Below are 26,475 nucleotides of genomic sequence, written 5' to 3'. Positions count from 1 at the left end.
AGCCTTAAAAACATGGCTCTTTGGACAGGCCTTTGGGGTCCCCGGGGTGGGCTAATTTCTTTATATTGTTTTAAAATTGTCTATTGATGGCCCTGTACTGCCGCTTTTTAAAATGGTTATTGTTGACTGCACTGTATTTTATTATGTATTGTATTATTATGTATTGTTGAATTTAATGTTGTACGTCGCCTAGAGTGGCTTCGGCCAGATAGGCGACTCAAAAATTAAATTTATTATTATTATTATTATTATTATTATTATTATTATTATTATTATTTAAACCACATTTGAAAATTAACTATGGTTTAACATACTGCGCCAATCAGGCCATTGTGAACTGGAGTGCCAGTGTCAGTTTCCTAAAAGGACAAACTTAGAGAACCATTCAATTTCCATGTTACTGCACAAGAAGTGCATTCGAGGTTTTATTCAACTAAGTCCTATTCAGAGTAGACCTACTGAAATTAATGAACCTAAGTTAATCATGCCTATTAACTTTACTAATTCTACTCTAGCATTGAATACCACCATTGGAGCCTGGAAATTACTCCATAACACAAAATAAAAAGCAAAAGTGCAAGTCCAATGAGGCAATCCGATCTTTAGACTGTGCAGCAATCAACCTGTGAGGATCCTAGATGAGAACAATTAGGTCTTACACACGTACTGACTAGAGGCATACAAGAGTCTAGTGATTTTAACAATGGCATCTGTCACGACCAGACCAGATATCAATAAACATAATAAACACATACTTGAGTATATAACACTCCAGTAGTTCACATGCTATTCATGTATCTTTTTCCCACTTTCGTTTGTGTGTGTGTGTGTTTGTGTGTGTATGAGAAATCACAGCAGCTGTTCCAGAATTCTTTCTTTCTTTCTTTGTGGTGGGCAAAAGTCAATCTTGGCAGGGTTTGTGAAGGCCCTATTCTGAAAAAGGGTTGAGACCGAACAAATAGTTCAGGATTATGTACTACCTTTTAAAGAGATGTCTTAATGCTGTTCCTTCCACATTTCAACTTCTCGTACAGTGAGAATCAAAGAGGAGTTAAATCCCAGTTAGCTGCTTGTGGGATCATGAACTTCGTTGGCCCTACCATATGAGAGTCTTGACTTCTAATTCTCATTATCAGTCAGATGGCTTTTTACAGCTGGTATATGAACTTCTTTCCCCTTTTCTCACATTTCAGTGTATGTGTTCACAATTTATAGCATACAATAACAATGGAAAATAAAGAAAAAACCTTAACCAAGTATTTACATTTTAGTTTCTGTGCTAGACCCCTTTCCAAACATCATACTCTTTGAATCAGAAGAAAAGATAATGTCAGGTTAAAATGTCACCATGCCCATCAATCACTCTGGTAAGCAGCTGTAGCACACATCCCTATAAATAATTCCAGCTCAGACGTCTCCAAGCCAATAAACGTGGTGGTTCCTACTTTGTAGATGCTACTTAAGACTTGTCTGGCTGATGTCTCACTCTGTCCCTTGGGATTAGGGATGGGGAAGAAATTCAATTCAGTTTGAATTTAAGGGCAAATCTATCAAATGTGCACTTTCCAGAACAATATGTGATCCAAAACCCAGCCATCCTCAAAATTCGCACTTATCTGAATTTTGCGATGCAGTTCTCCAATGAAACAGTGTTTACAAAAATGAACACGAGTGGAAATCACATTAAAATGTGTTATATTAGGAGAAATGGCTTGCAAAAATGTGTACGTTAGTCAAAACTACTTACAAAAATGTGTTTGCTAGGAGAAATTAACACTAAATAGCTGAAGAATTTTCATGAGGATTTTTTGTATTATTAAAAAAACAACACAAATTGCTGCAGAAATGTGGAGAACCAAATTTTAAGACTGGAAAAATGAGAAACAGAGAGAACCAAAACTGACAGATCCTTCCACCTCTACTTGGGATACAACAAAAAATGGCCACATCATATTATTCCGTGTTTGGCCTAGTTCGCAAATCATAAACGATGGCTTACTGGGACTGCAAAAACGCACAGGCTCAGGGAGAGGAGCTGGTGGCTGTTTTGCTCCTCCCTGGTCCTGTTTGCTTATGGTCTTTTTTTCTTCCTGAACTATGCCAAGGTTTGGCTTAACATGTCACCTGAACCCAGGCTTGTAGTTCATCTCTCTCCTCACTAATCATTAGGTTAGCCAAGAAAAAAAACACATTGTGGTTAGTGAGGAGACAGCTGAAACCACAAGCCCCATGATCAGCTCACCATGTAACTACCAGAGTCTACAAATGATAGGCTTCAAAGCCAATCTAATCTTACCACTAAGTCATTAAAATATTAGCAACCGTTGTTCAGATAAATGCATCCTACCCTCTTTAGATCACAGTCACTATCATGTGCTGCCTCCATACAAGGTTGCGGGGTTGGGTTTTTTTTCCAAAAAACTGGCTGGGTTTGTTTTTTTCCTGTTCAGGAAAACCTGATGCTGTAGCGCTGTTGAAGTTACAGATGTGGACCTGATTAATGCATGGTTGGGAAACTATTGGGAACCCCATATGAGCCATTCAGTGCTTTCTAAAGGACGAGTACCATAAAATAAAGATAACGCTTCATTAATTAGGCCTGCTTTCACCATTGCTTTCTCCCCCTGTGTATAAGCATGCTTATTTTGGGGAGAGAGAGAGAGAGAGAGAGGGAGGGAGGGAGGGAGGGCGGGAGAGAGAGATATCTTCCTTGATACCTAGTCTAGTTTTTAAGACTTTTGCACATGTCATAAGTACAGTGAGTAAAACTATGAAGTATGTTTGCAGGGTGGGGAAAATGACCCTGTTGGTCAAGCAAGATGTTAAGGAGTTTCACAGAGGTGTGTCAATACTGACATAGATGTAAAGCAGGGGTGGGGAACCTCTGGCTTCCAGGCCAATCATGGCTTCCCAAGGGGTCCAATTTGGCCCCAGAGACCATTTTCCCCAAACCACACCCATCTGCTCACCAGTTGACATCACTAGCAAGGACAAGTGTCTGAAGGCACACCCTCATCCGCCCTTCAACTGATGGGCAGATCAGAGCATGCTTTCAGGTTCGCTTTGAAGTCCCGAAAATCAAGGCTTCAAAGGGAAGCATCATCTGACATCACTATGTCATCCACTGGGGAGATGAAGATCTGGCTCTTTGGCCAGAAAAAGTTCCCTTCCCCTGATATAAAAGGTACACTTGTAATGCAAATTGACTTACTGTATAGTTGAAGCAGTTTAACACTATGGCTTTTCTACACAGGAATCCTATGAATTATATTAGGGGAAGACAGGGAATTCCCACCACTCATAAAACTTCAGTTCCCAGTGGTTTAATGTTTACAATGTAGACACATTATTACTCTTGACATATACTTCATCATGATGGTTTCCCCACCCCACCCTTTTAGCTTTTAAGTGGAGTGAACTCTAATCCTTGTTACTGATTGTGAATCAAGATTTGGAATTTACTCTAGGCTAGCTGAACTGGATTAACTAATAAGATGTCAACGTGTTGAGGATACTGAACTCTGTAATCTATCATGAAATAAAATCAGGGTTGGTCTCAGCACCTACTTGGGCAGCTGCTGGGGGGAGTACAGCTGATACCTGCCCTGGACCCACCTTTTCTTGTGCTCCAATGAATGCTGAGTAGCTTGCTTGCTTGAGATACTCCTATCAGAGCTGCTTGCCATTGACAGGCTATCCCACCAAGGGGACCACTGACTGGAGGGGGGGAGCACCAGAAGGCATTTTGCCAAGGGCCCTCACAAATCTGGGTTCATCTCCAGATAATTATTATTCACATATGAGGATGTGCCACTGCAGATTGAATACCACAGAGAGCACTTTCATATCACCCAGGCCAGCTCAACTGCAATGCTCTTCAATGGAGGCAACGTACATGTAAAGCTGTGCATCGTAAATGCAAATTTTCATGAGGGTTTTTTAAATAAAAGAATTTGCAAATTGATGTGGAAATGTGGAGAAATGAACTTAATATTGGATAAATGAGAAATAGAAATCAATAGATTCACCCATCCCTATAACCTACCTAATAAAGGAATAATCGCCAAAAGATTTCAGCTAAAATTAGATGCAAGAACCACAACACTAACACTCAAATGCTTGGGGAAATAAAAGCATCTTAACCTAGTGCTAAAAAGATGCCAGTGACAGGCATGCTTCCCCAGGGATGGCATTCCACAAACTGGGGGCTGCCACCAAAAAAGCCTATTATCTCATTGCAACCCTCTGGATTTCTTTTGAAGGCCTTCAGTGATTATCCTAAGGTCCAGGGAGGCTCATATGGGGAAAAGCAGTCCACAAACTATTGGAATCCTGACTCATATAAGGCATTAGAGTTTAAAACAATGCTTTGAATTGGACTCAGAAACAAACTAGCAGCCAGCGCAGCTAAGAATTGATGTTATATATTCAGACCACTTGGTCTCTGTTAACAACTTAACCACTGAAGTCTGCTCTAGCTCTAGTTTCTAAATCACCTTCAGAAGCAGCTGGGACACCAGCTGAAGCTTATAGCCAATACCCTGCACTATGGAGACCACACTGATATGCAGTGACAGTGATGGATCCAGAAGTATCCCACAAGCTGTTAAAATGGTTGCACAACACCAATCCAAACCAATGAACCACCTAACAGTGTCTTATCTGGAATGAGCTTCAGTTTGTTGGCTCTCATCCAGTTCATAACTACAGTCAGACATAGGGTTGCCAGGTTCAGGGCCTGAGACTGATCCTGTATCTTTAGGAGAAGAGAATGTCAGCCAAGTGCAGGTGTTCTTGCAATAATGTAATGGGAAAAACCACAAGGTGGAATTCTCCCTTACCCCTGCACAATTTTTAAAGATACAGAAGTCTTCTTGGAGGCTGGGCCTGGCAACCAAGAGGTCTTCTGTATCTTTAAAGGTTGTGCAGGGGGAAGGGAGAATTCCACCTTGTGGTTTTTCTCATTACAGTATTGCAAGAACACCTGCACTTGGCTGACTTTCTCTTCTCCTAAAGGTACAGGATCAGTCTCAGGCCCTGAACCTCGCAACCCTAGTCAGACATCAGTTCAGTGCATCCACTCACTCCTGCCTGAGATGAAAAGAAGAGCTGTATGTAAACAGGATACTCATGGCAACACACTCCAGTTTACTTACTATGAATTTAGTGGGACATATTTATGAAGAAATATGCATAGAGTTGGGCTGCAAGTCAAAAATCTTGGAGCAAGGAGCCACCCATGCACTCACCTCTCTGGAGACTAATTTTGATCCTCAGATGGAACATGCAGAACATGAAACATGTAGCCCAGGGAAAGGCTCTACTATTCCCGAGACCAGTTGATGAATATTGTCGGTTTTCTCCTCTGTTCTCAAATCACGCCTGCTTGTGAGGGGAGAAGGAGTTAACAGGAAGGCCAAAGGATTTGGTGGCATTCAAACTGACAGTCTTACTATCATCATCTGCCCACCACAGTGGCCCCTCCCTCCTTCCCCCAACTGTCACCACAGGGGCATCTGCAACAGAACCATCCTGATCCGAGGTGCGAGGAGAAGAAGCAAGCTGTATTTTCCATTTTATTGCAACTTTTAAAAAAACATTACTTTTGTTGTAATAATCTAATGTAAACCACTTTGTGAGGTCCACCTGAAAAGCGGTATATAAATGCCTTAAATAAATAAATAATAATAAATAAATTGCTCTGTTTCTCCGGCTTCCTTCACAGTGCAACTAGTTGCCTGATTTTACCAGTGGGATGCCATTTGCATGCAATGCATGTAATGGAGTAGTGTGTAAGTTTCAACACACACACACCCTAACCCAGACACACACCCTGCTATGAATGACAGGCTGACAGTACCTTTTGTTATGTAGTTTACCAACTAATGGCTCAAATGGCCAAGAAAATGGCTCTTAGTGGGACCTAATGACCAAGAAATAGCCAAGATTTCCCAGAAATGTGAAACATATCAGAGCAGGATTCATGGGTACATGGCATATTCGCCAGCTACGAATTATTTTGTGTGTGTGTGTAACAACAACAAAAAATAGAAATTGGTGGTGGAACAAAGAGACAGAAAAACTGTAGTTTGAGACAGAGAGAAAAAGCTAGCTGAGCTCTGGAATCAGGACCAGTTCTAATGGGCGGCCAGGTGGGGCCCTGGCCAAGGGCCCCTGGGGCTACAGGGGCCCCTGAGGAGCCCCTCCACTCCCCTTCCACGATCCATGGCAGGATTGCTGCTACGGATCGCAGGGCAGGAGCTTCCACCTGCCTGCCATTCCCTCACCCCACCTACCTGTCTCCTGACTTTTAGCATTGCCCTTAATGAAGACGATGCCCAAGGTTTCCCTAAGATGCTGAAGCCCCTGCCACCATCTTGGTTGATGGCAGAGATGTGGACACGTAGCATGCACGCATGCCATCAATGAAGATGGCAGTGGAGGCTTCATCCCCTTAGGGAAACAGTGGCTGCCATCTTGGTTAATGGCAATGCTAAATGACAGGAGACAGGTAGGTGGGGGCACACGTAGGGGAGCGGAGGCACACAGGGGGTGGAGGCTTGCACACATGTGCACAAACCGGGGCCCAGGGCAAGCTGATGCCCAAGGGCCCTGGTATGCCTGGGGCCAGCCCTGTCTCGAATACACCTATTTGGGGTGCTGGTGCCTCTCTAGGGAATCTGATATGCGGTGGTGCATCTGCTTGGCAACATACACATTTATGGGTTGAGATAAAGTGGAGAATAAGCCAAGTTAACATAGTATAAATGTAAGATAACAGGAATGTAAGAGTACATCTGGTTAGCTGGTGTAGAAACCACAGATGCAACACATAGTCTGAATGTCTGCAGGAAATTCAGAGCATGAAGTAAACAATTCCTGTACTGTAACACAACCATCATTATCTCAATATCCTGCATTTTACTGCTGAGCTGTTACTCAGAATTACTAACAATCAAGGTCAGCGCCAGCACCCGGCATCCTTGAGCAGTTGCTAGACACCCAGCACACCAGCAGTTCCCACTGCAGACATCTGCCCTCAACTCCCCTTGCCAGTGCTCCAATGAGTGATGGTTGGCTCAGAGCCTCTACATAAATTTCTTATGATGTCTCTGACATTGTGTTGCACTGTCATTCTGTCCCAGTGGGGGATGACATTTTCATTTCCCACAACGGCTGGGGCGACAGTCATTTGAACTGCTCACCACTGGCAGGTAGTAAACTAGGGTTGCTGCTGGTGTACCGTCCACCCTGCTGCCCAGCATCTTCTCTGACTGAGCTGGCGGAGGCCATCTCATCTGTGGTATTGGAGGAGCCCAGAATGATAGTCCTGGGTGATTCCAATGTCCATACTGAGCCTGCCTCTAGTGTTCCAGCTCGATACTTCATAGCCTCTGTCATGGCCCCGTCCGAGGACTCATCAGACGAGGATGACTCAGGAGTAACAGCAGCAGACCCAGAAGGAGAAACGGAGGAAACTCCTGAGAACCCAGCTCCTTCTCCCCCTCAGCTACAGAGCACCCCAGACACAGCTGAAGCCCTTCAGCCAGACACAGACAGTGAACAGGATACTCCTCCCTCACCTGCAGAACGTAGACAACAGAAGGTCAGGCAGAAGAGGGGCAGGCCTGTCCACTTAAGGCCAAAACGCTGATGGCTCACACCTGCTGACAAACCTGCTCCTTAAAAGTCAAACCTTGGTTTCAGCTTGTTGCTGACTACAACGTCAGGCGTGACCACTGTGTGTCTTCCTATCCCCTGAACCTTGACTCGGACTGATCTCTCAGCAAACTAGACCTGGACCTTCACTGATGTCTCTTCTGGATTTCTGGCTTGGCACGTAAGCTTCGAACGGCCTCTGCCCTTATCTTGCTTCCTCCTTGCTAGCCTGGCAGATTTATAGCCAAGCTGCCGGCTGAGGACTTACGGCCTGGCAATTACCAAGGAATCTCCAGCCCTGCCTGCACCCCCACCGACACTGCTGTCTCAGTGAAGAGCTGACAGCCTCCATGATGAGCATTGGACTACCTCAAATTGTCTGATGCATAGGGCAGGGCACACCCTCAAATTGTTTTTTGCTCCAGATTGAGGAAAGGGTGGTCTGGGGGGTATGTCACCCCAGTGGTCAGTCCACTTCCTGGTGAAATTTAGACTTATGGCTCCAATCCACCCCTGCAGGGGTGGTGGACAGATTAAGATGGTCCACTCCTGGAGACTAATGGAATCCACTGGATTCCTGAACGCCCTGGGGGAGTTTCCACTAGATGGACCCTGTTGAAGCCCCTGTTATGCTGTGGAACAAAAAGATATATCAGGCTCTTGACATGGTTGCCCCTGAACGCCCTGTCTGGCATTGTGGAGCCTGGTTTCCATCTTGCTACACCAAGGGCAACGAAACAGGCTGGACAATGGCTAGAATACAAGTGGCAAAAGTGCTTTTAGTGTGTTTGCCGCCCTGGGCTCCATTTGGGAGGAAGGCGAGATATACATTTAAACCGTCGTCGTCGTCGTCATCATCCCACCAGGGGCCCCATTGACTGGAGTGAAGGCATCAGGCAGCATTGTGCTGAGGGTCCACTGAAACCTGAAGCTAGCCCAGTTAATAATAAAGGAGCAATGTACTGAAACCTTACCCACAATGTACCTTTTGTGTCCTTATTCGTGTGGCTATTCACAGCCATGCAAGAAGCAAGCAAATCAACACTTTCCTGCCCAACCAGACAACTGGGTGAGGCTTCCTATCTTCTGCTGTGCTGTAAGCACTCAACACTGGAAAATAGTGTTTTTCCCTGCATTGTTTCAACAACACTGAGTGGCATTCCCTATCTCACCAACAGCTCACAGCACCAAGCAGGATGGTAGTCTATGAGGCAATTCAAGGATGTCCACTCTTCCCCAGCACAGTGGGTGACCTCTGCCCATGGTTATGGAATACACACACCCCACTGCCCCAAAGAATTGGCAAAAAGGGAGACCCTCTTCAGAGTCCATGAAAAGTTGTACCAAGGTTAAGGCAGAGAGCTCAGCCCTTATAATATGTGACCTAATTCTAATGAAAAGCTAATTCCAACTTCCAATCCTGTGTCTGTGGACCACTTGGGTAAACACGGTTGTGAAGTTCAGGTTGGGACACTCTTTCAGATTGCAGTAATCAAGCAGTACTTTCAGCCCTTGACTATTGCTCCCTGAGCTGTTCACCTGCATGTTAAATCCACCCACGGTCAAGTAGCTGATTGGCAAGCATGAGAAGTGGCCATCAACTCTGAGGGAAAGAGTCAAAGCCCTGTGGAGAAAGATATATGCACCATCGGTCAAGAAGAGGTCAAATATGTTTTCCCCCCAAAGTCTTAAGAGATCAGGTTGAAATGAATTAAGAACTGCTTAGATGGAACAAGCAGGGTTCCATCTGACAAGGACACTATGTTCGTTCTGCTAATTTTTGTTCTCCCTGGTAGGTATACTCTCAGAACTAACACTGGCCTTTTGTTAGAATCCACAGTTGTTGTTGTAGTGATGCTGTATACTAGATCGCATTTACTCCTAAAGGCCTCTCTGAAGCTGGGCTGCCATCCTGCTAAATCATTTATAGGTGTTACATGAAGCAAAAACTCACAGATCAGGTGCCTCTATCATCTCCCTTTCTGTTGTATCTAAAACCTTTTCACCATTCTGTATAACACCTTTGTAAACGTATATATAAACATAGTAGGAGAAAAATAATAATCCACTTTTATTAAATACTAAATCAGATAACAACAGATACAGAGCTAGTTCAAACTCCCTAAACATGATGGAGAGTATATTTTGGTTGGATTTGGCACTCATCTTTTGTGGTTTTGTGATTTTAGGTTGCTTTTTAATGTTTTCAATAATGTATTTTAAAACTATTGCAACCCACCCTGCGACCTTTATGAATGGTGGACAATAAATCTTAATAATAAAAAAATCATCACCATCTTAGACCAATAAGCTGCTGATTAAGCTGCTATAGTTGCCAGATTATGCAAAATCCCTTACAATTGCCCTTTGGAGGAGGGTCCTAAAGGATCCAGGTGCCAAGAAGCCCTCAAGCTACACTATAAAGGGTGATACTGTTGACATTCTAATTTTGTAGATTTCATGGAATCAAATTACACTTCCCTGACCTGTCTGTCACAAACCTGCTCACAGAATTAGATTCTGCTGTATTATGCTCCCATACTAAAATGAAAGCTATGATTTATCAAGTTAACGTGCCCCAATTTGAGAATCCATTTATTCCAATGGAGAGGGCAGATCTACTTTTGCACAGGTCTACTTTTTGCTCCATCACGAGGATGCTAAGCTGAAATCAAGGACACACATATATACACACAGCTCTGTGTAAAGGCTGAGGCTCATGGGAGTGCTGGAGGTGTGTAACATGTGTGACCTGGCAAAAGCAACAGCTGAAAGTCAAAAAGATATATGCAAGTATGTGATGTTTTTAAGTGTTTTTAGTGCTTTTGTTTGCCACCCTGGGCTCCTACTGGGAGGAAGGGCAGGAGATAAATCTAATAATAAATAAAAATAAATAGAATAAATAAAGTATAACTTCTTCGACTGATGGAAACAGTGTATGTATTTCTCTGTCTCAAAACAAAATAGATATACATGTAGTTTCAATCTTGGGGTCTTTCATGGCACCAATTCACACTGATTTCAGTGAAGCACACTTTCATATAATATGTCTAGGAACACAAGCAGTTTACATGTGAATACATAATAGTACAAAATCTTGAGATTAAGTTCACAAAAGATATTAGCCTACAAAAAAAAAAATCTGGATTTTGCTTGCAAGTGTAGATACTACTTGCCACTTTGAGATGGGTGACCAGGCATCCTTAAAGAGCAGAGAGCGAGAGAGAGTATGTGCGCACTGTGATACTGTGTGCAGCCTTCACAATACACTTTTTGAAACATTTCCTGTAAATGCTTTCACACTGCAGGACAGGGTATATACTAGGGTTAGGCTCTGCTTGCTGGTCCCAATCTGCTCACATTCCATTGAACTGCAATACAGTTACATCCCATCTTTGTTTCTGCTAACTTCAGCTTTATTCTGGTTTGATACTTCAATTTAAGTGTAGGAAGTTAGGAACAAGGTGGAAGGACATTTAAAGAGTTAATGCTACATATATTAACAGGGAATCCTAGAGAGTCTCAACCACATTTTCCAGGGTTGCCTTAATGTAAGCAAGACTCTCTAGTCTTCCCTTTTACTCTATAGTATAGTAACCCTTTAAATGCTGTACTCTCCCTTCCTCATTAAAAGAGGTCTCAGGAAATTTCAGAGCTTGGAAAAGTTACTTTTTTGAACTACAGCTCCCATCAGACTAATCCAGTGGCCATGTTGCCTAGGGCTGATGGGAGTTGTAGTTCAAAAAAGTAACTTTTCCAAGCTCGAAATTTACAAGTGAAAATGTGTCAAAAGGACAAGGCAGAGAATCTTGCAGAGGGAGGAAAAGACAGTGAAAGTAGTGGGAAACTGGATTGGCTGCAAATAGAAAGCCAAAGGGGAGAGAGCAGTTCTGTGCTGTTAAGTCTTATGGCAAGCCAGGAAGAGAGAGGGAAATAACAACAACAATAATAACAATAATAATAACCCAGTGTTGGGGAAATACCATGGAAATTCGAAGCTTTCAGGATTGGTCCACAAAGGAAGCAGATACACTTTCAAAAAATCTGGTCCCAAATGCAATTTTGCCAAAATTCCTACCCATCCCTAGTATATATGTAATAAATAATAATGCAAGCCTGCCCACCCACATATATCAAAGTTATTTATTTTAAATTTTTTCTCCATCTTTCCACAGAAGTGCTTGAGATCATAAAAAATAATTGTAAAAAAAAACCCCTCCCAGTACAGTAGGGCCCCATTCATACGGCGGGTTATGTTCCCAACCCCCCTTGAAAAGTGAAAATCGCTGAAAAGCGGAACTCATTGAATAGAATGCCGTGCGACTCCCGAAAACTGCCGTAGAAGCGGAACAAATGCCATATGAGTGGGGCTTTAGTCTAATTGTGTCTAACTGAGACCGTTGCATTAGCGAAGCGCCGTAAAGCGGGGCCTTACTGTAATAATATGTCTGGTTGCTTGGAGGCAATTTTTACTCACCTCAGGTGAGTCCAGAACAAGTGGAAGCAACTGGAGATATACCAGTTTCCAATACTTTTTCTAGGTATTACAGCTTTTAGACTAAGGAATGGTCAAAAACATGTTATACAACATAGTCTAACAAGAGGGGATAATAAGCCATATACCATATTAAGTGAACTAAAGATTTTAGCAGAACATGAAGTCTTCCAAATAATAAGACAACAGTTCATAAAATCAAATCTAGGTACTTCAATAAAAAATTGGAGAACATGATTACCAAGCGTCAAATCATGTCAGTGTATGAAATCCTCTTGTAATCTATGACATTTTGTGACTAAGCACACATCAGCTCAAATATTTATTAATTTAAATACATTTGCTGGCTCAACTTGGGGTGAGGGAATAAGAATCTTTCAATATTAAATCTTCAAAGAACTGAAGAGTATCTGCTAAAATACCTTCTTCAAAACAGATAATGGGAATGATGTATATCAATGGTACCTCTACTGAGATTAAGAGACAAATGCTAATGTTTCTTTATACAGCTAAATGGTTTTCCTTGTTAAAAACAGAAAAGATCTAACTGCAGATTTGACCCTGAACATGTTTGGTTATAGAAGCCCTCTTTCCCCTTCCATTTCCTATGGTGGTAGCTCAGGTGCTGAACCAGACTCTGCAATTCTCTTATCAGCCTTCTTTGGAATGAAATAGAATGCCATTTTGACTTGTCCAGTAAGAGAGACCTCTTAAAGCTCTAGAATAAAGGGTGCTGAAAAACAACCTACCTTGCCAACATATTGATAGTCAGAGCCCGTATACTCCTCTAGAAGAAAGAACTGATTCCACATCCAGCTTCTTTTGGGGCGATGAAGTTCTTTCCTGTTATTTCTAGATAAATCCAAAATCTTTGGGTTTTCTGGAAAGCTACTAGTCCTTTCGGATAAGGGGGTGGAATAACTTTGGTGGGGATGACCAATCCAGAAAAGGAGCCAGAAGCAATGATAAGTCCTCATTGTGGCAGTACAAAACAAGACTAAAGTGGTGATTTCTTTCTTCACCTTAATGCAAACTAGTTTCCTGTGCTGCAGCCAGTCTCATTCCTCTTTTATTCCTTAATGTTCTTTGCCTAGGTCTCTGTGGATCTCTGAAATGAAAAGAAATGACAACTTATCAAGCATTTACAGGGCTACTTAACATTCTAGGTAATAGCAAATATGACAAAAACGTAGACGTAATTGCCACAAAAATAATCCTATGAGGCTCTCAGTTCTTAAACGTTGCGAGTGGCCTTTTACATAAACTGAATGCAATATCTCTGTTGAGTAGGAGGAATAAAACACACACTTTATTTTGCTCTTTATTCCACTTAGTTAAAAAAAATACAAGTTCGGGCAACTTAATTATTCCTTTGACTTTGTTCGTGGTGATTCCATTTAGTACAGCAAGAAACAGTTGTTTTCAATGGGTAATTAGGGACCTTATGATATTAATGCAACATTGATGGCCTTCCTATGGATGTGTAAACTGCCCAGTGTGTGATTTTGTGCTTTTCTTGATTAAGCATATGCAGTGAGGTGGGGCTGGGTCTAATTCATGGGGAGCTATTTGCCTCTCTGTGCATATTGACTGATGACACTGGGAACGCCTAGTAGTTTTTGTGGGGACAGTTCCAGTGCCACACATTGCCCTCACTTTTCTTGGGGATTTTAAACCAAAGTGGCCATTTGGCCTTGCTCCCTTTAATACCTGGTCAGCCTGTTATGTGGACACAATAGACCAATTTTTGTTTTCCTTAGTTGCAGTTGGGGAGTCTCATTTTTGCCTTGCCTTGGTAATCCTTTCTCTTTAATTAAATGTAACAATCACAAATAAATATATTTAATTTCAGTGGGTCAGAGAAACCTTGCGCTTGGATCATTAACGAAGACTCAGTGGTATACATGGAACATACATGAGTATCAAAGGAAAGGTTCCAAGAGAAGACAGAAGTTCATGATGAAATCATTTTATCAAAGATTTGGGTATCACAGGTACAGAAAATGATGTTGTGCAATACTATAAATGTTGTCCCACAGCAGTGAAACTCTTGAAATAGTTAATCATATATGTGGCTTGATGCAGGAGCTGAACATTTTTTCCCTTATGTTCTCATGGGAATAGTTTTACATGATCTAGATTTCAAGCTGACATGCTAGATGAGGCAGACAGAAAAATGTGAGTCCTGCTCACAACCCGTGTATCAGATATTTAAATGAAATAATTACTCCCTACTTAGATATGTTGCAATCATGTCACCTCTAATTCATAGGTTCACAGGTTTCTTCATCATCATGTGCATTTCACTGAATTATCCTCTGTGCTGGAGGATTGTGGTATCTTTTACATGTGAATAGATCATATTTTAGATGGTGGCAAAGGTCCTTTTGGTCAACAAAGGTCAGTCTTCTTTTGTGCATCTTTAATCTACCTCCATTCTAGTGGAAGACAGATAGAGCAAACAGGTTTTTTAGGATTTGGGATACAGATGAGATGTCAAAAATTACATATTGCTCATTATGGTAAGCAGTGGCTTATGGCTTAACGTGAACAAGCATTCTGCTAGTGCATGCTCCTCAATTGTTCCCATTTCATTCCACTGTCCCTGGAACCAGGAGAAACAAACTATGGGGCTTGGCTTAGCATTATGGTGAACCAGAACTTGTTTTTCCAAACAAACCATGAGCAGAAACCAAGGCTTGTTCTTGGCTTACCACTAGTGGTTTGTTTGGGAAAATAAACTACAAAGGCTGGTTCACATGTAACACTCAGTCAAGTCTCATGGTTTCTTTCTCCCCGCTCCAGGCTAGGGATGGGATCTGTTGGCCAGTGCTGCTGTGAAAGCATTCCATCAACCTAACAGGCAGTATCAATTCGTGTTCATTCTTTGTCCACTATTGCTGCTTTTACTGGTCTGATTTTTCCCCTTCCCCCAAATATTGATATTTTCTTTCAAAATATTGATATTTTCTTTTAAAATGTAGATATTATTAAAGGAAATATTGATAAATGAAAGAAAATATTGATATGTGTGGAAGAAAATATCAATAATTTGAAAGAAAATATTGATAAAGGAAAGTGTCTCCTCCTCCTCTGCTGTCACTGAGGCTGATCAGTTTTCACGTTAGCAGAGGCTGGCTGTTTTCCTTTTGAAAAGGTAAAGAGAAAAGCAGTTTTCAGTGCTTTCCTCACCCTCACCTCCTCCTTGGCAAGCCATGAGTCATTAACATGAGTGAGACTTGGCTTGCTTCTTTCTGCTTGGAGCTTGGATTATTCGAGTGGAGGGGGGTGGCACAGAGAGAGAGACATAGACACACAGAGAGATCTATACTGTTGTGCTGTGCTGTGAGTAAAATAAATAAGAAGAATATATTTGAGGGAATATTTGAGGGGGGGAAATCTGGTGTCAAGAGAAAGCTGCTGAAGTTTGGAGCAAACAGGATCACTCTGCAAAAATGGAGAATATGTAGACCTTTGAAAAATCCAGTGCTACATCTCAATTCAGGGGGATTCTTACACATCCCTACTTCATGCAGGGCAGAGTGAAGCAGTGATTATGATGGACTGCGTACCATAGTTTATCAAGATGTACAAACCAGTACCATATGTAAGTATCCCAGTTTGTACAAAAATGGTTGAGCTCTGGAATGCTATGTTTCATGATGACAGTATTAGACCTTACTTCTTTTCATTGATTTGATATTTGAAGAACACACACACGCACACAAGGCTATCATGGAAAAGAAAAACACAATACTGCTGTAATTGGGGGGAATGGCATGTAGCTGTGTGAAGATAAAATGAATCCATACATCTCATATTATCTACTGTAACAAGGGAATTGACTAAACATGTGCACTTAAAAGTGGTGGCTACCAAATTATGTTGGTCAACAGCAAGAAGTGTTGTTGTTACCTCAAGCAATCTTGTCAATTCTGCATATTTCTTCCTGCCTCTCCCAATTTCCTACTTTCTCCTCCCCCTAGCTCTTTTAACATGAGGAAATGAGCAGAAATTAACCATAGTAATATTTAGTATTTATATTTTATCAGGTTGAAAACCTTAGAGCAGCCCTGCAAGGTAGGCAATGTCATTATCCTTTTACTGCAGAGAGTTACCAGAAGAGGAAGTTGTGCAACCAGGAAAAATATATTGTGTTCTTTCCCCCCACTTTTAGTTTCTGCAAATATTAATATTAGCATTTCCACTTGCATAGTATTGACAACTTTTTCTAGGAGTATCAAAGGAAATTATTCAGCATTTTATTGAATCTACTCTTAATATTTAAAGGTAAGTACCCAATAATTTTAAAAAATATTACTGAGTAATTTCTTTAAAAGAAGAAAAATGTGCGACTTGCAGCTCCTCTTCCCATGCACCCGTTCACATCCTTATGGCATGGCTGCCATACGCCCTCCCAGCAGATATTAGACCTCCCCTGTTCTGTTGCTGCCTCTATGGTGGATGGCAGCAATGTTTCTAAGATGAGTTAATAAAGAGAACTGGCCAGAAATGTATTGCTTATGGCCACTGAAAGAAATAATGCACTTTCATATCTAGATGAATGGTTTAAGGAAAGATTGACCGACAATGAAGATGAAAGCAAGCTAACATTTCAGCCATTTATGGGATAGCAAAATCCATTCTATGGACTTTTCTCCTGAAATATCTCATCCTTATATTGTTTATTGGAACAGGAATAAACTGGAGGATTATGTGAGACAGAAAATGTTAGCTGTGATGTATATAATACCGAATCATTTAATGTAAATGGATAACATTGTAATAGGAACTTTGTTTCAGCATTAAATGTACAGTGCTTCTTTGCAATTTTCTTTGGAACAAATGGTTGAACAAATAACTTTTAAAAATATGCATGACATGTATTTCAAAATTTAAAGGCAAGAAATATGTATGGATTTTTTCAGTGTGTCATACAACTATGTCCTCAAATGTGACAATGTTCGGAATGTCAAAACTTGCTATATCCCAGCAATGTGGCCATTTATAAGCCGAATAGGGACAAGTAGGGATAATTCCTCAGTACTGAGTACAAAACTGGTCCACAGCAGTCATTGAGGACATCAACTGGGAAAATAAGTACTGTATTATTAAATAGGTGGGGCTGAAAGGGATGGAATGAATGAACGGGTACAAGGGCAGCTCTGACTACACAATATACAACCAACATGTTCTGGTTCATTCACTTGTAGCCAGACAACTTCCACTCTCCCATGGGATGATTTTGATATGCTCCCCTTAAACCTGTATGGTGCAGTTCTTACAGTACAGTCAGCCTCACAGGATGTTTAAAAGTTTCATTTTTTTACCATCTTTTAAAAGAAAAAACCCTGGCAGCATGCTTTGGGCACTGCATAAAGAGCATGGCTGCAGAGCATGAATTCCACAGGTGAGTTAATTAGTGCCGCAATCGTTTGCAGTCCTGGCCAGCTGCCAGGGAACAGCGTGCTTGTCATTATGTTTGCTCCGGGTGCAGAGGTAAAGTGACTGATGACGGGTTAGTTCTCGCTCCATGTGCCTGGCTCCATCTTATTGGGGAGGAAGGGTCCCACCTATTATTCTGTCATTAGTACAGGCTTGTTGTTATCATTAGAGCATGGAGTCAGTGGAAATCACCCCATCCCAAACATCTCCATCATTCCTTTTCTTTTCATTACCCCCGTGGATGAAACCTGCAGTGAGTCATTCTTCCTGCTCTAGATTCCTTCAGTTACGCCAGGGGAGAGCCAAATAAGACAGAGAGGCTGGCCATTTAAAGAAACCACTCTTGAAATGTCAATTGCCAGGAAACACTCCTGCAGGGGGACTTTTTCTGCACTTCAAATTTGCTATTTTTCACAGCTTTGATGTCACAAGGGAGGCTTTGTAGCAGCTCTGGTTGAAATATAGCTTGTGAGGATGATATCACAGCTGTTAAACACAGCTTTTTAATGTCTCCCAGCTGTAATGTGCTACAGATAACCATAGCAGGGGACCTAATCCTGAAAGATGTTGCCTAACTTGAATTTCTGTGGTTTCTCCACCAGGAACTTCACACATCCTAGCACTGAGGCCTTATGTGTGGAATGGAGTACATGTTAAATCTAAGTGCCTTATCCTTTAATCTTCCTTAGATCAACATCACAGGGGTATATTTAGTTAATTCTGGGCAGTACAATAAAATGGAACAGCTACATACTTTCTTATCCATTTTACCACTTGGTGCGCCAAGTGAGAAGGAAAATGTAGGACTGCAGGGTGACACATAAAAAAGAAAAAATGACATCACATGTTTGGAATGTGGTGATGCAAAAGAAGTCAGTGCACTTGCAGCTTTTATAAATGTGTAGAAGAGGAGGTACTTTTCTCCCATTTCAAGCTATATTTGCCAGAATTCCCTTCTGTGCATGATTATTTAAGTATTGGACCCTTGTCTTCCTTTGTGTCTGGTTGCCCTAGTGAAGGAGGGAATTTCCAAATAGATTTAAAATATCTATAAACCTGCCATCCACCGGGAGAATATTTTTTTGGGGGGGGGGGCAGGATCGTGGCATATCTGATTCAAGTGTCAGCAAGGAGATATGAGACAGACATCATAAAACAACTTAACTGCAATAATCATGGACGACTGGAACAAATATCCCCAGGATGTTAGGTTACTTCTATCTTTAGAGGTTTATAAAAGTTACTGTGGAGATGTCTGTCAGGAATGGTTTCAATGGATCAATAGTCTCTAATCTTCCCAGATCTGGGGCCCACCTTCTGTCTAAATACAAATCAGGGGACCAGCTTCTTATGTTGGTTGTGCTGCACATATGTCCCACCTTAGGTGACCCAGTTGTGGCTCTCAATCCACCAGTCGAAGACCAATGGACTGACATTCCTTCAAACTCTACAACTGCATAAGATCATCTGAGCTGTGACGCTACTGATCCAAGAGCAGCACTGGCTACCAATTCACAGTTTAAGGTTCTTTTGCACACTTATAAAGTCCTAAACATTTTGGGACCTGGTTACCTGTTTAGGTAAACAAATAAGTTAATAAGGAATTTCTTTACCCATATAGACCTGTCCAGTTAAGATCTTAGGATGAGGCCCTCCTCATAGTGCCACAGCCTACAGAAATCTATCTGGCAGCAACCAGTGGGAGGGCCTTTTTTGTTGAGGCTCCTAGCTTGTGGAATCATTTCCCTCCCAAGGCAAGGCAGGGGCCAAATCTACTCAGTTTTTGGTGCCTCTTGATTTGGTCACTGAGGCCCTTGCTGGTCATTGATACCAAGCCATTGAGAATTGTCTGGCTACTGTGGTTTTTGCTGTATTTAGTGAATTTATTGGATTTTAATTGATAGGTTTGATATATTGGGGCGATATTCAACTAAAAAGTTGCTCTAGCACGAGGGACAGCACTAATCCAAAGGGAATTCCCCCTCTCTTCTCCACCTCTGCATGGCCCCCAAATCTGCTCCAGGGGATTGGGGAAACCCCAGAACAGATTTAGGGTGCATGGGAAGGAGGAGAGAGGGAGATCATTCTGTTTCACGCAGATAAATCCTTGCACTGAAAGAACAATCTACTACTGCTACAGTGAATACAACCCTAGGTATTTATGTGTTGTAAACTACCCAGGAATTTTTAATGAAAGGTGGTATAAAAACTTTTAAATAAAAAAAAGAGAAGGGGGAAATCCCTCCCCACAACACAGGAAAAGTAGAGAAGTCCACCTCCATCACTGCAACAGTTCCTAAGGCTGCCCCTTTTGGGATGTCTTAGCTCAACCAGCAGACAGAAAATAGCCTTTAGGGGTGAGCTAAATGTATGCAGCCCATAACACTTCCAGATGAGCTGGCTGAATTTCCTGGGAGCATTTAATATAGTTGAAATAGAAAACGGAGAAGGGGGTGAAGGGTAGCTAAATAGCAAAATATAAAAGTTTCCAAATACTGTTTTCTTATGCATTATGGAGGACAGTTTGAGTAATTTTTATGTTTCAGTTGCTGATGATAGATAGCACTGCAGAGCCATCTATAACGAACTTGGTTTAAAATAGTAAATGAGGAGCTCTGAGCTGGCTTTCAAATTATGTCTCTCACAAACAGCTATACTGAAGGCTTCCTCCATTTTCTGGACTGAGAATCAGATTTTAAACTGTTTTTTCTTCTGCTCTTCTCAATGAACCATCCCTTTCTAAATAACAGCCACGCACAAAAAGAAAAAGGGATGTGGCAATTTGATGTTCAATCATTTTCAACATTAGGATTAGGAAATAACTTCATTATATACATCCCTCTGCTCCAATGTCAGCTTACAAGACATTGCAAGAGAAAATGGTTCAGCAAAGGAAGGTGACTTGTTTGAAAAAGGCAGGTACAGAAATACCTCAGTTAAAGAATCCTCCAAGAAGAAAACTACTTTTAAGGAAGACTTTTTAAGGGTGAAACTGACTATCTTTGCTTTGCTATGGATACACTTTAAAGCTTGCTTTAAGGTGAAACTATCAACCCTGTACCTTTGCTTTGCTATCAATAAACAGCCTTTGCTTTGCTAGGGTAAAACTGACAAGCCTATGTGTTTGCTTTGCATTAAAGAGATCTCTTGCTTTCTCCCAGTGCTGGGGAGGGAAGGCACCCCTTAAAGCCCCTGTTGAAGCTGCCCTCACCATCTATGAGCCGGTATAGGAACCTATCCCTGTTCTTTCCATGTTATTCCTACCTCTGGTACCAAAGTTTCTGTTAAAGAAGTAATGTCCAGGAACACATCTACTTTGTTAACTAAGGTATTGCTGTATAAGATCTAAATTGAATGCAATTACTTCCAAAATGGTATGGCCCCACTGACATGGAGCCACCAGCAACCACCACCTTCAAATAGAGGAGTATCCTCTGTAAAATAGGTACATGACCACCCTTGTTAAGGTGCACAATAATGCATGCATACTTCTGTCTTTCTCTCTCCATGGGTGCTGGGGAGAGGACAGATTGCACATTATGCAGAGCACCAGTGCTAAACTCTTTCCTGATCACCCTAGTTATGCATTCCAGCCTTTAATTTTTAATTCTTCAATTTAACAAAAGACACATTCTCTGAAAATGCCAGGCACCATTTTTAGAAAAAGAATTTCCAGCAATAGCATTTTAGAAAAAAGAATGATTAAAAGCCTGATGAGATCTGGAACAATAAATAGGCTGACAACTTGTCTTTCAGACCTTCCCCCCTACCCCAACTTATTCCATTAAATCCACTGTTACAATCTGTCTGTCTGATTTTCATCCCACTCACCAAACAAAACTAATAAGATTTCCCTAGCAAATTACACACTGGCAGCAAGTGCAGATCTCCTCACAATTTGATGATAACATCTCCACATTTAAGAAGATTTGCTGTTGATGCTACTCTCAACCCTTCATGATTACTTTAGCCCTGCAGTTACTGTTAAGGTTCCTTTGCACATTACTATTAGCTCATTCAGTAAATCCTAAAGTCCCTGAAATGGCAGACTAGTAAAAAGGAAAAAAGGGAAAAGCATTGAATGAGCTTCAGCATTTCTCTAACATGAACTTGCCCACTTTACAGGGGCACACAAAAGAAATGAAAGACAGAGGGGACAATCAATAGTACTACTTATGCCAGAAATACTTGGCATCTGGAATTTTGTCCTTAAGGTACAACAATACTTTGAGAGAGGAGTGGGCATTATGAGATTACTGGGGGATTTTGGCTTATGGGTTCTTGTTAGCTGCATCACAAGAGTCTCAGAATTCATTAAAAAATAATTAAGCTGGGATCCCAAGAGCAACTTTGGGAATGTGTGTTAGTAAGATGTTTAACTTTTATTCTATGAACATTAAAGACCAACAAATTTGAAGACCCCATGAGATACAGCTCATAAACTGAGTCCTGTTGGGTACACCAGATCATTAATGTTGTGCTTTGATTTATGACTTTTTACATTAATACCTCAGGTAACAAAGTAGATGCAGTCCTGGACATTACTTCTTTAAAATAAACTTTGGTAACAGAGGTGGAAATAACATGGCAAGAATAGGGTAGGTTCCTACACCCGCTCATAGATGGTGAGGGCAGTTTCAACAGGGGCTTTAAAGGGTGCCTCCCCCTCTGAATTTTATGGGATCCTTCCCTCCCCAGCCCTGGGAGAAAGCAAGAGATCTCTTTAATGCAAAGCAAACACACAGTTTCACCCTAGCAAAGCAAAAACACAGGGTTATCAGTTTATTGATAGCAAAGCAAAAGCTCAGGCTTGAAAGTGTATCCTAGTGATGGGCTCCATTTCTGCAATAATAGGATTTACCATTGGATTATTATTTCTGATATTCTCTATCTTTGCAGAGAGAATTTTGAAGAAGCAATTCTCCATGCCCGGTTTCTGATTCATTCTTCTTTTTTCTATTCATTTTTTTTAATCGCTTTGAAATCATCAATAGTGTGAGTGATACATTTATCAATCTACTTTCTATGTGAGCTCTTCAAATGTGTATTCCCTTTCACTGATGTCAATGAAGAGTTGATTGTAACTGACAGACAGAAAGCAGCAGGGGAAGATACTGAGTTAATTATCTGCCTTAATCTGCTCTGCAATGCACTTGAAAAGGAATGTAACAGACAATAACTACAGAATTCAGAATAAAGATTGATATCAGTGGACATTCGTGAATAAATAGTGATTATAATATTGATAATTCTCTGCAATATATATTGGAGGAGATCGGAAAAATGAAAAGATATCAGAGGAAAAGGGAATCGGATTGTTAATGATCACTAGGGGGCCACACTTAAAATCCAAATGTAAAAGTAGAGGATTCCATCCATAGCAAAGCAAAGACCCAGGCTGGTCAGTTTAACTTTAAAGCTAAGGCACAGGCTTGAAAGCATATCCACAGCAAAGCAAAGCCGGTCAGTTTCACCTTTAAAAAAGCCTCCCTTAAAAGGAGCTTCCTTCCTGGAGTATTTGTTGACTGAGGTGTTACTGTATTTTATTTTATTTTATTTTTTGGCTTTTTTTGACGAGAGCTATAAAATTCACCATACTCTCCCTATTGCTTGCTGTAACTACTAGTGTACTGTCTGAATGGATTAAAAAAAATCCCCTTACTGTAAGCACAGTTAAAACACTCATTATCTGCACACCAGGTGGTAACATGGTTTATAAAGCAGAATTTCTTGGATGTTAACTGTGCAATGCTAGTTCTGACAAAAGGGGCAATTTAAAAGCATATTGCTTATGAGTCAGGAAGAGATAGGCCATGCTTCTTACATCAGATTCCACTCAAGTGGCATCTTCACAAGTTCTCAGAAATGTACTGAATTTGACTGGAATCCATACAAATGAAATTATCTATGTGCACTGTACTCATCACAGAAATCCTGCAGTTACTATCCTTTACTAACCTGCTTGTGTTCCTTGGAAATGTGTGCAAACATCACATCTAACTAGTATAAAAGCAATGGTAAGTGATGGTGCTGTTTTCCATTGACCCTATTCAGATTGGGTGTTCTCCCTGCTGTGTTATTCTAAGGCTCTTTTCTTCATCCATACGAAAGTTCATATCACATTCTCTTGTTCATAACAGTGAGAACAGTGTATTCCTGCAATGAGCAGGGGGTTGGACTTGATGGCCTTATAGGCCCCTTCCAGAGCTTGGAAAAGTTACTTTTTTGTACTACAACTCCCATCAGCGCAATCCAGTGGCCATGCTGGCTGGGGCTGATGGGAGTTGTAGTTTAAAAAAAGTAACTTTTCCAAGCTCTGGCCTCTTCCAACTCTACTATTCTATGATTCTATGAGAAGACTTGGCCTGGACATGCTTTGGCAGTTCCATCCAGTTATCCATGGCTATTGCAGGACTGAAGCAGGACTGTATGATTTTAAAAAAAACCCACACCCTGACTTTTATGTTTTTCGCAGGTGCAAGATGTGTATTCTGTAATATTGTTCCACACCTCTGGGATTGATTGCATATCCTCCTCCTGAATTACTTTGTTGGGATGGACATGATACTTTGCTATCTAGAAACAGAGAGGCAAGAGGAAGTAATAAACTGTATGAGTAAGCTGCAGCCTTTTTCAGCTGAGAAAAAGACCCCTGCACCCAAAATACCTCTCACCAATAAGAATGGCAAAGTGGAATTGAAAGGTGCCTTATGCTAGGTCTGACGACATCTAGTATTGTCTGTTCTGATTACCAGCTTCTCTCCAGGATCTTGGGCAGAGGGTTTTGCCATCACCTGCCCCAGATCCTTCGTACTGGAGATGCCCAAGAGGGCACAGATCTGCATCCAATTTGCATATGTAAAATTATACGTATAGATCAATAATCACCATAATTTAAATAGAAGTACAATGCATCTCACCAGAGTAGGGGGTGACTATGACCAGGTAACCTGTGGGCCCGCCTGCTCAGTCTGCTGCCCAGGTGCTAGTTGTTGATGGGTACCTTCAAGACTCCTGCTCTTTATGCTTGTGGCTCTTTATTTTTAAACGAAACTTAAGACTCGGCAGCCCTTCAAACAGTGGACATCTTGAAATGGATGACTGTCCTCCAACAGCCCTTCAAACAGTGGAATGTACTTTGTAAGGTAGGACACTTGGCCATCTTGGCCAAGAATGAATGTGGATGTGCAGAGATGACAGCAACAAGCAGCACAATTCCTGTTACACAACTGAGTGACAGTGCAGGATTTGGGGATGCAGAGATAAGAGACGAGAAATACACGTGGACAAGGGTAATATATGGAGAAACGGGATCCAAGAAAAATTGGAGAAAGTAATCTGAATTAACACTTAGGGTGGTATTCAATACTAGCCTATTCAGAGTAGACCCACTGAAGTTAATAGACATGACTACCTTAGGTTCATTAATTTAATGGGTCTACTCTAAGTAGGAGTTTGTTGAACACAACCCTTAATTCTTCTGATTTACAGCCCACCTTTACAGCTACAACCCTGGGTAGCCAATGTGCAATCACATCTGCCTTTAGCTGATGGCACGAGAGACATCAGGTCCACAGACAGCCTGATCAACTTTCCTGTGAAACCTCTCTGTTTGGATATAATGATCCTTTACTGACAGCCAAGCTGGTTTCCATCTCTTAATGAAAAGAACCAGCAATAGCTAAGTCTCACCTGCTGATATGTCTTAATATATAACTGTTAGAATTTGTCTAGGAAGATCTGGGTTCAAAAGCCCTCTCAGCCAAGAAGTGTACTGGGTGATTATAGGCCACTACATCTCAACCTAAGCAGATAATTTAGATACGAGTTGTGGTGATGACAAAATGGGGGAAAGCTCATATATGCAACCTTGAGCTCCTTCGATAAGGTCAGGGAAAATAATATGATAAATTAAATTAAAGGCTCTGAACTTCTATCCATAAAGAAGATAACAACATCTAGTAATCTTTGTACTGAACCACACTTTATGACTTGTAGGGTAATAGGTATTTAATATAGTCCTAGTCCTATATCACCAAATTCAACAAGGGGCTATTGCTGAATTCTTGGAGGTAGAGGAAGGAGCCATGGTCTAGTGCTCCCTCCCCACCTCTTCTTCCTCTCTTCATATGTATAGCCTAATCAATTACTTCTTCTTTTGATCAAACCATAGTATGTCATTATGTCCAAACCAGCAAACTCTACTTCAGGAGACTCACACAACATGAATTGTAAACTAGGATCCAACTGCGGTTTAAGATCATCTTTTTTGGAGAGCTTGCTGGTCTGGACAAAATAGCAAACTATGGTTTGATCAAAAGACAATAATTGAACCATGTCTGGGAGACAAAGAAGGAAGGAGGAGGAGAGGGCTCAAGACTATATGGGTCATTCTCTCATCGTCTGAGTTCAGCTTTAATAATACATTCCACACAGACAGACCACACACTTTGAGAGATAGCATACTGCTATCTTTGAACTACAGACTGATTATTAATCTTCATATAATCCAAAGAAAGTAAATTAAGTTTTAAGCATACTGTTAAAGAGCTGAATAAACACTCATTACTGACTCAGTGCAAGGCCCCTCTAAGGTAAGTAACTAATTATATACAGAATTAGAACAGTGTAGAGGTTTATTACAAGAGGCTATGGTGGCTCTAATAGACAACATGTCAAATTAGTTACCTGAATTGAAGCACTGTCCCCTATTATTATCCATATTGCAAACTATTATATATTGTATAGTGACTTTTTGAGAACTTGTTAACAAACCAAGACTTTTAATTGCTCATTATTTCATTTCAGACATGACTTGGAAATGCCCTTCTAACCACCCTCCCCCCAAAAAACATACTTTATACAGTTTAGCATGT

General features: G+C 41.2%; 1 protein-coding gene across 5 annotated transcripts in view; it reads right to left on the bottom strand.

Annotated features, from left to right (window-relative positions):
• Window positions 1–26,475, bottom strand: part of LOC133366664 (cadherin-6) — a 219,986-nt gene that overhangs the window by 86,941 nt on the left and 106,570 nt on the right. For 4 of the 5 annotated variants that reach the window (XM_061590008.1, XM_061590017.1, XM_061590028.1 and 1 more), the window contains one exon: window positions 12,904–13,262. In XM_061590008.1, the coding sequence (XP_061445992.1) occupies window positions 12,904–13,131 (228 nt within the window). In that variant the 5' untranslated portion in view covers window positions 13,132–13,262. Of the gene's footprint in view, window positions 1–12,903; window positions 13,263–17,832; window positions 18,028–26,475 lie in introns of those variants that run through there. The other variant, XM_061590048.1, reaches the window with a different exon arrangement.

This window comes from Rhineura floridana, chromosome 1 (assembly GCF_030035675.1).
Source record: "Rhineura floridana isolate rRhiFlo1 chromosome 1, rRhiFlo1.hap2, whole genome shotgun sequence".
NCBI lineage: Eukaryota > Metazoa > Chordata > Lepidosauria > Squamata > Rhineuridae > Rhineura > Rhineura floridana.
The sequence above is the reverse complement of the archived record's forward strand: the minus strand, read 5'-3'. Positions and strand labels throughout refer to the sequence as shown.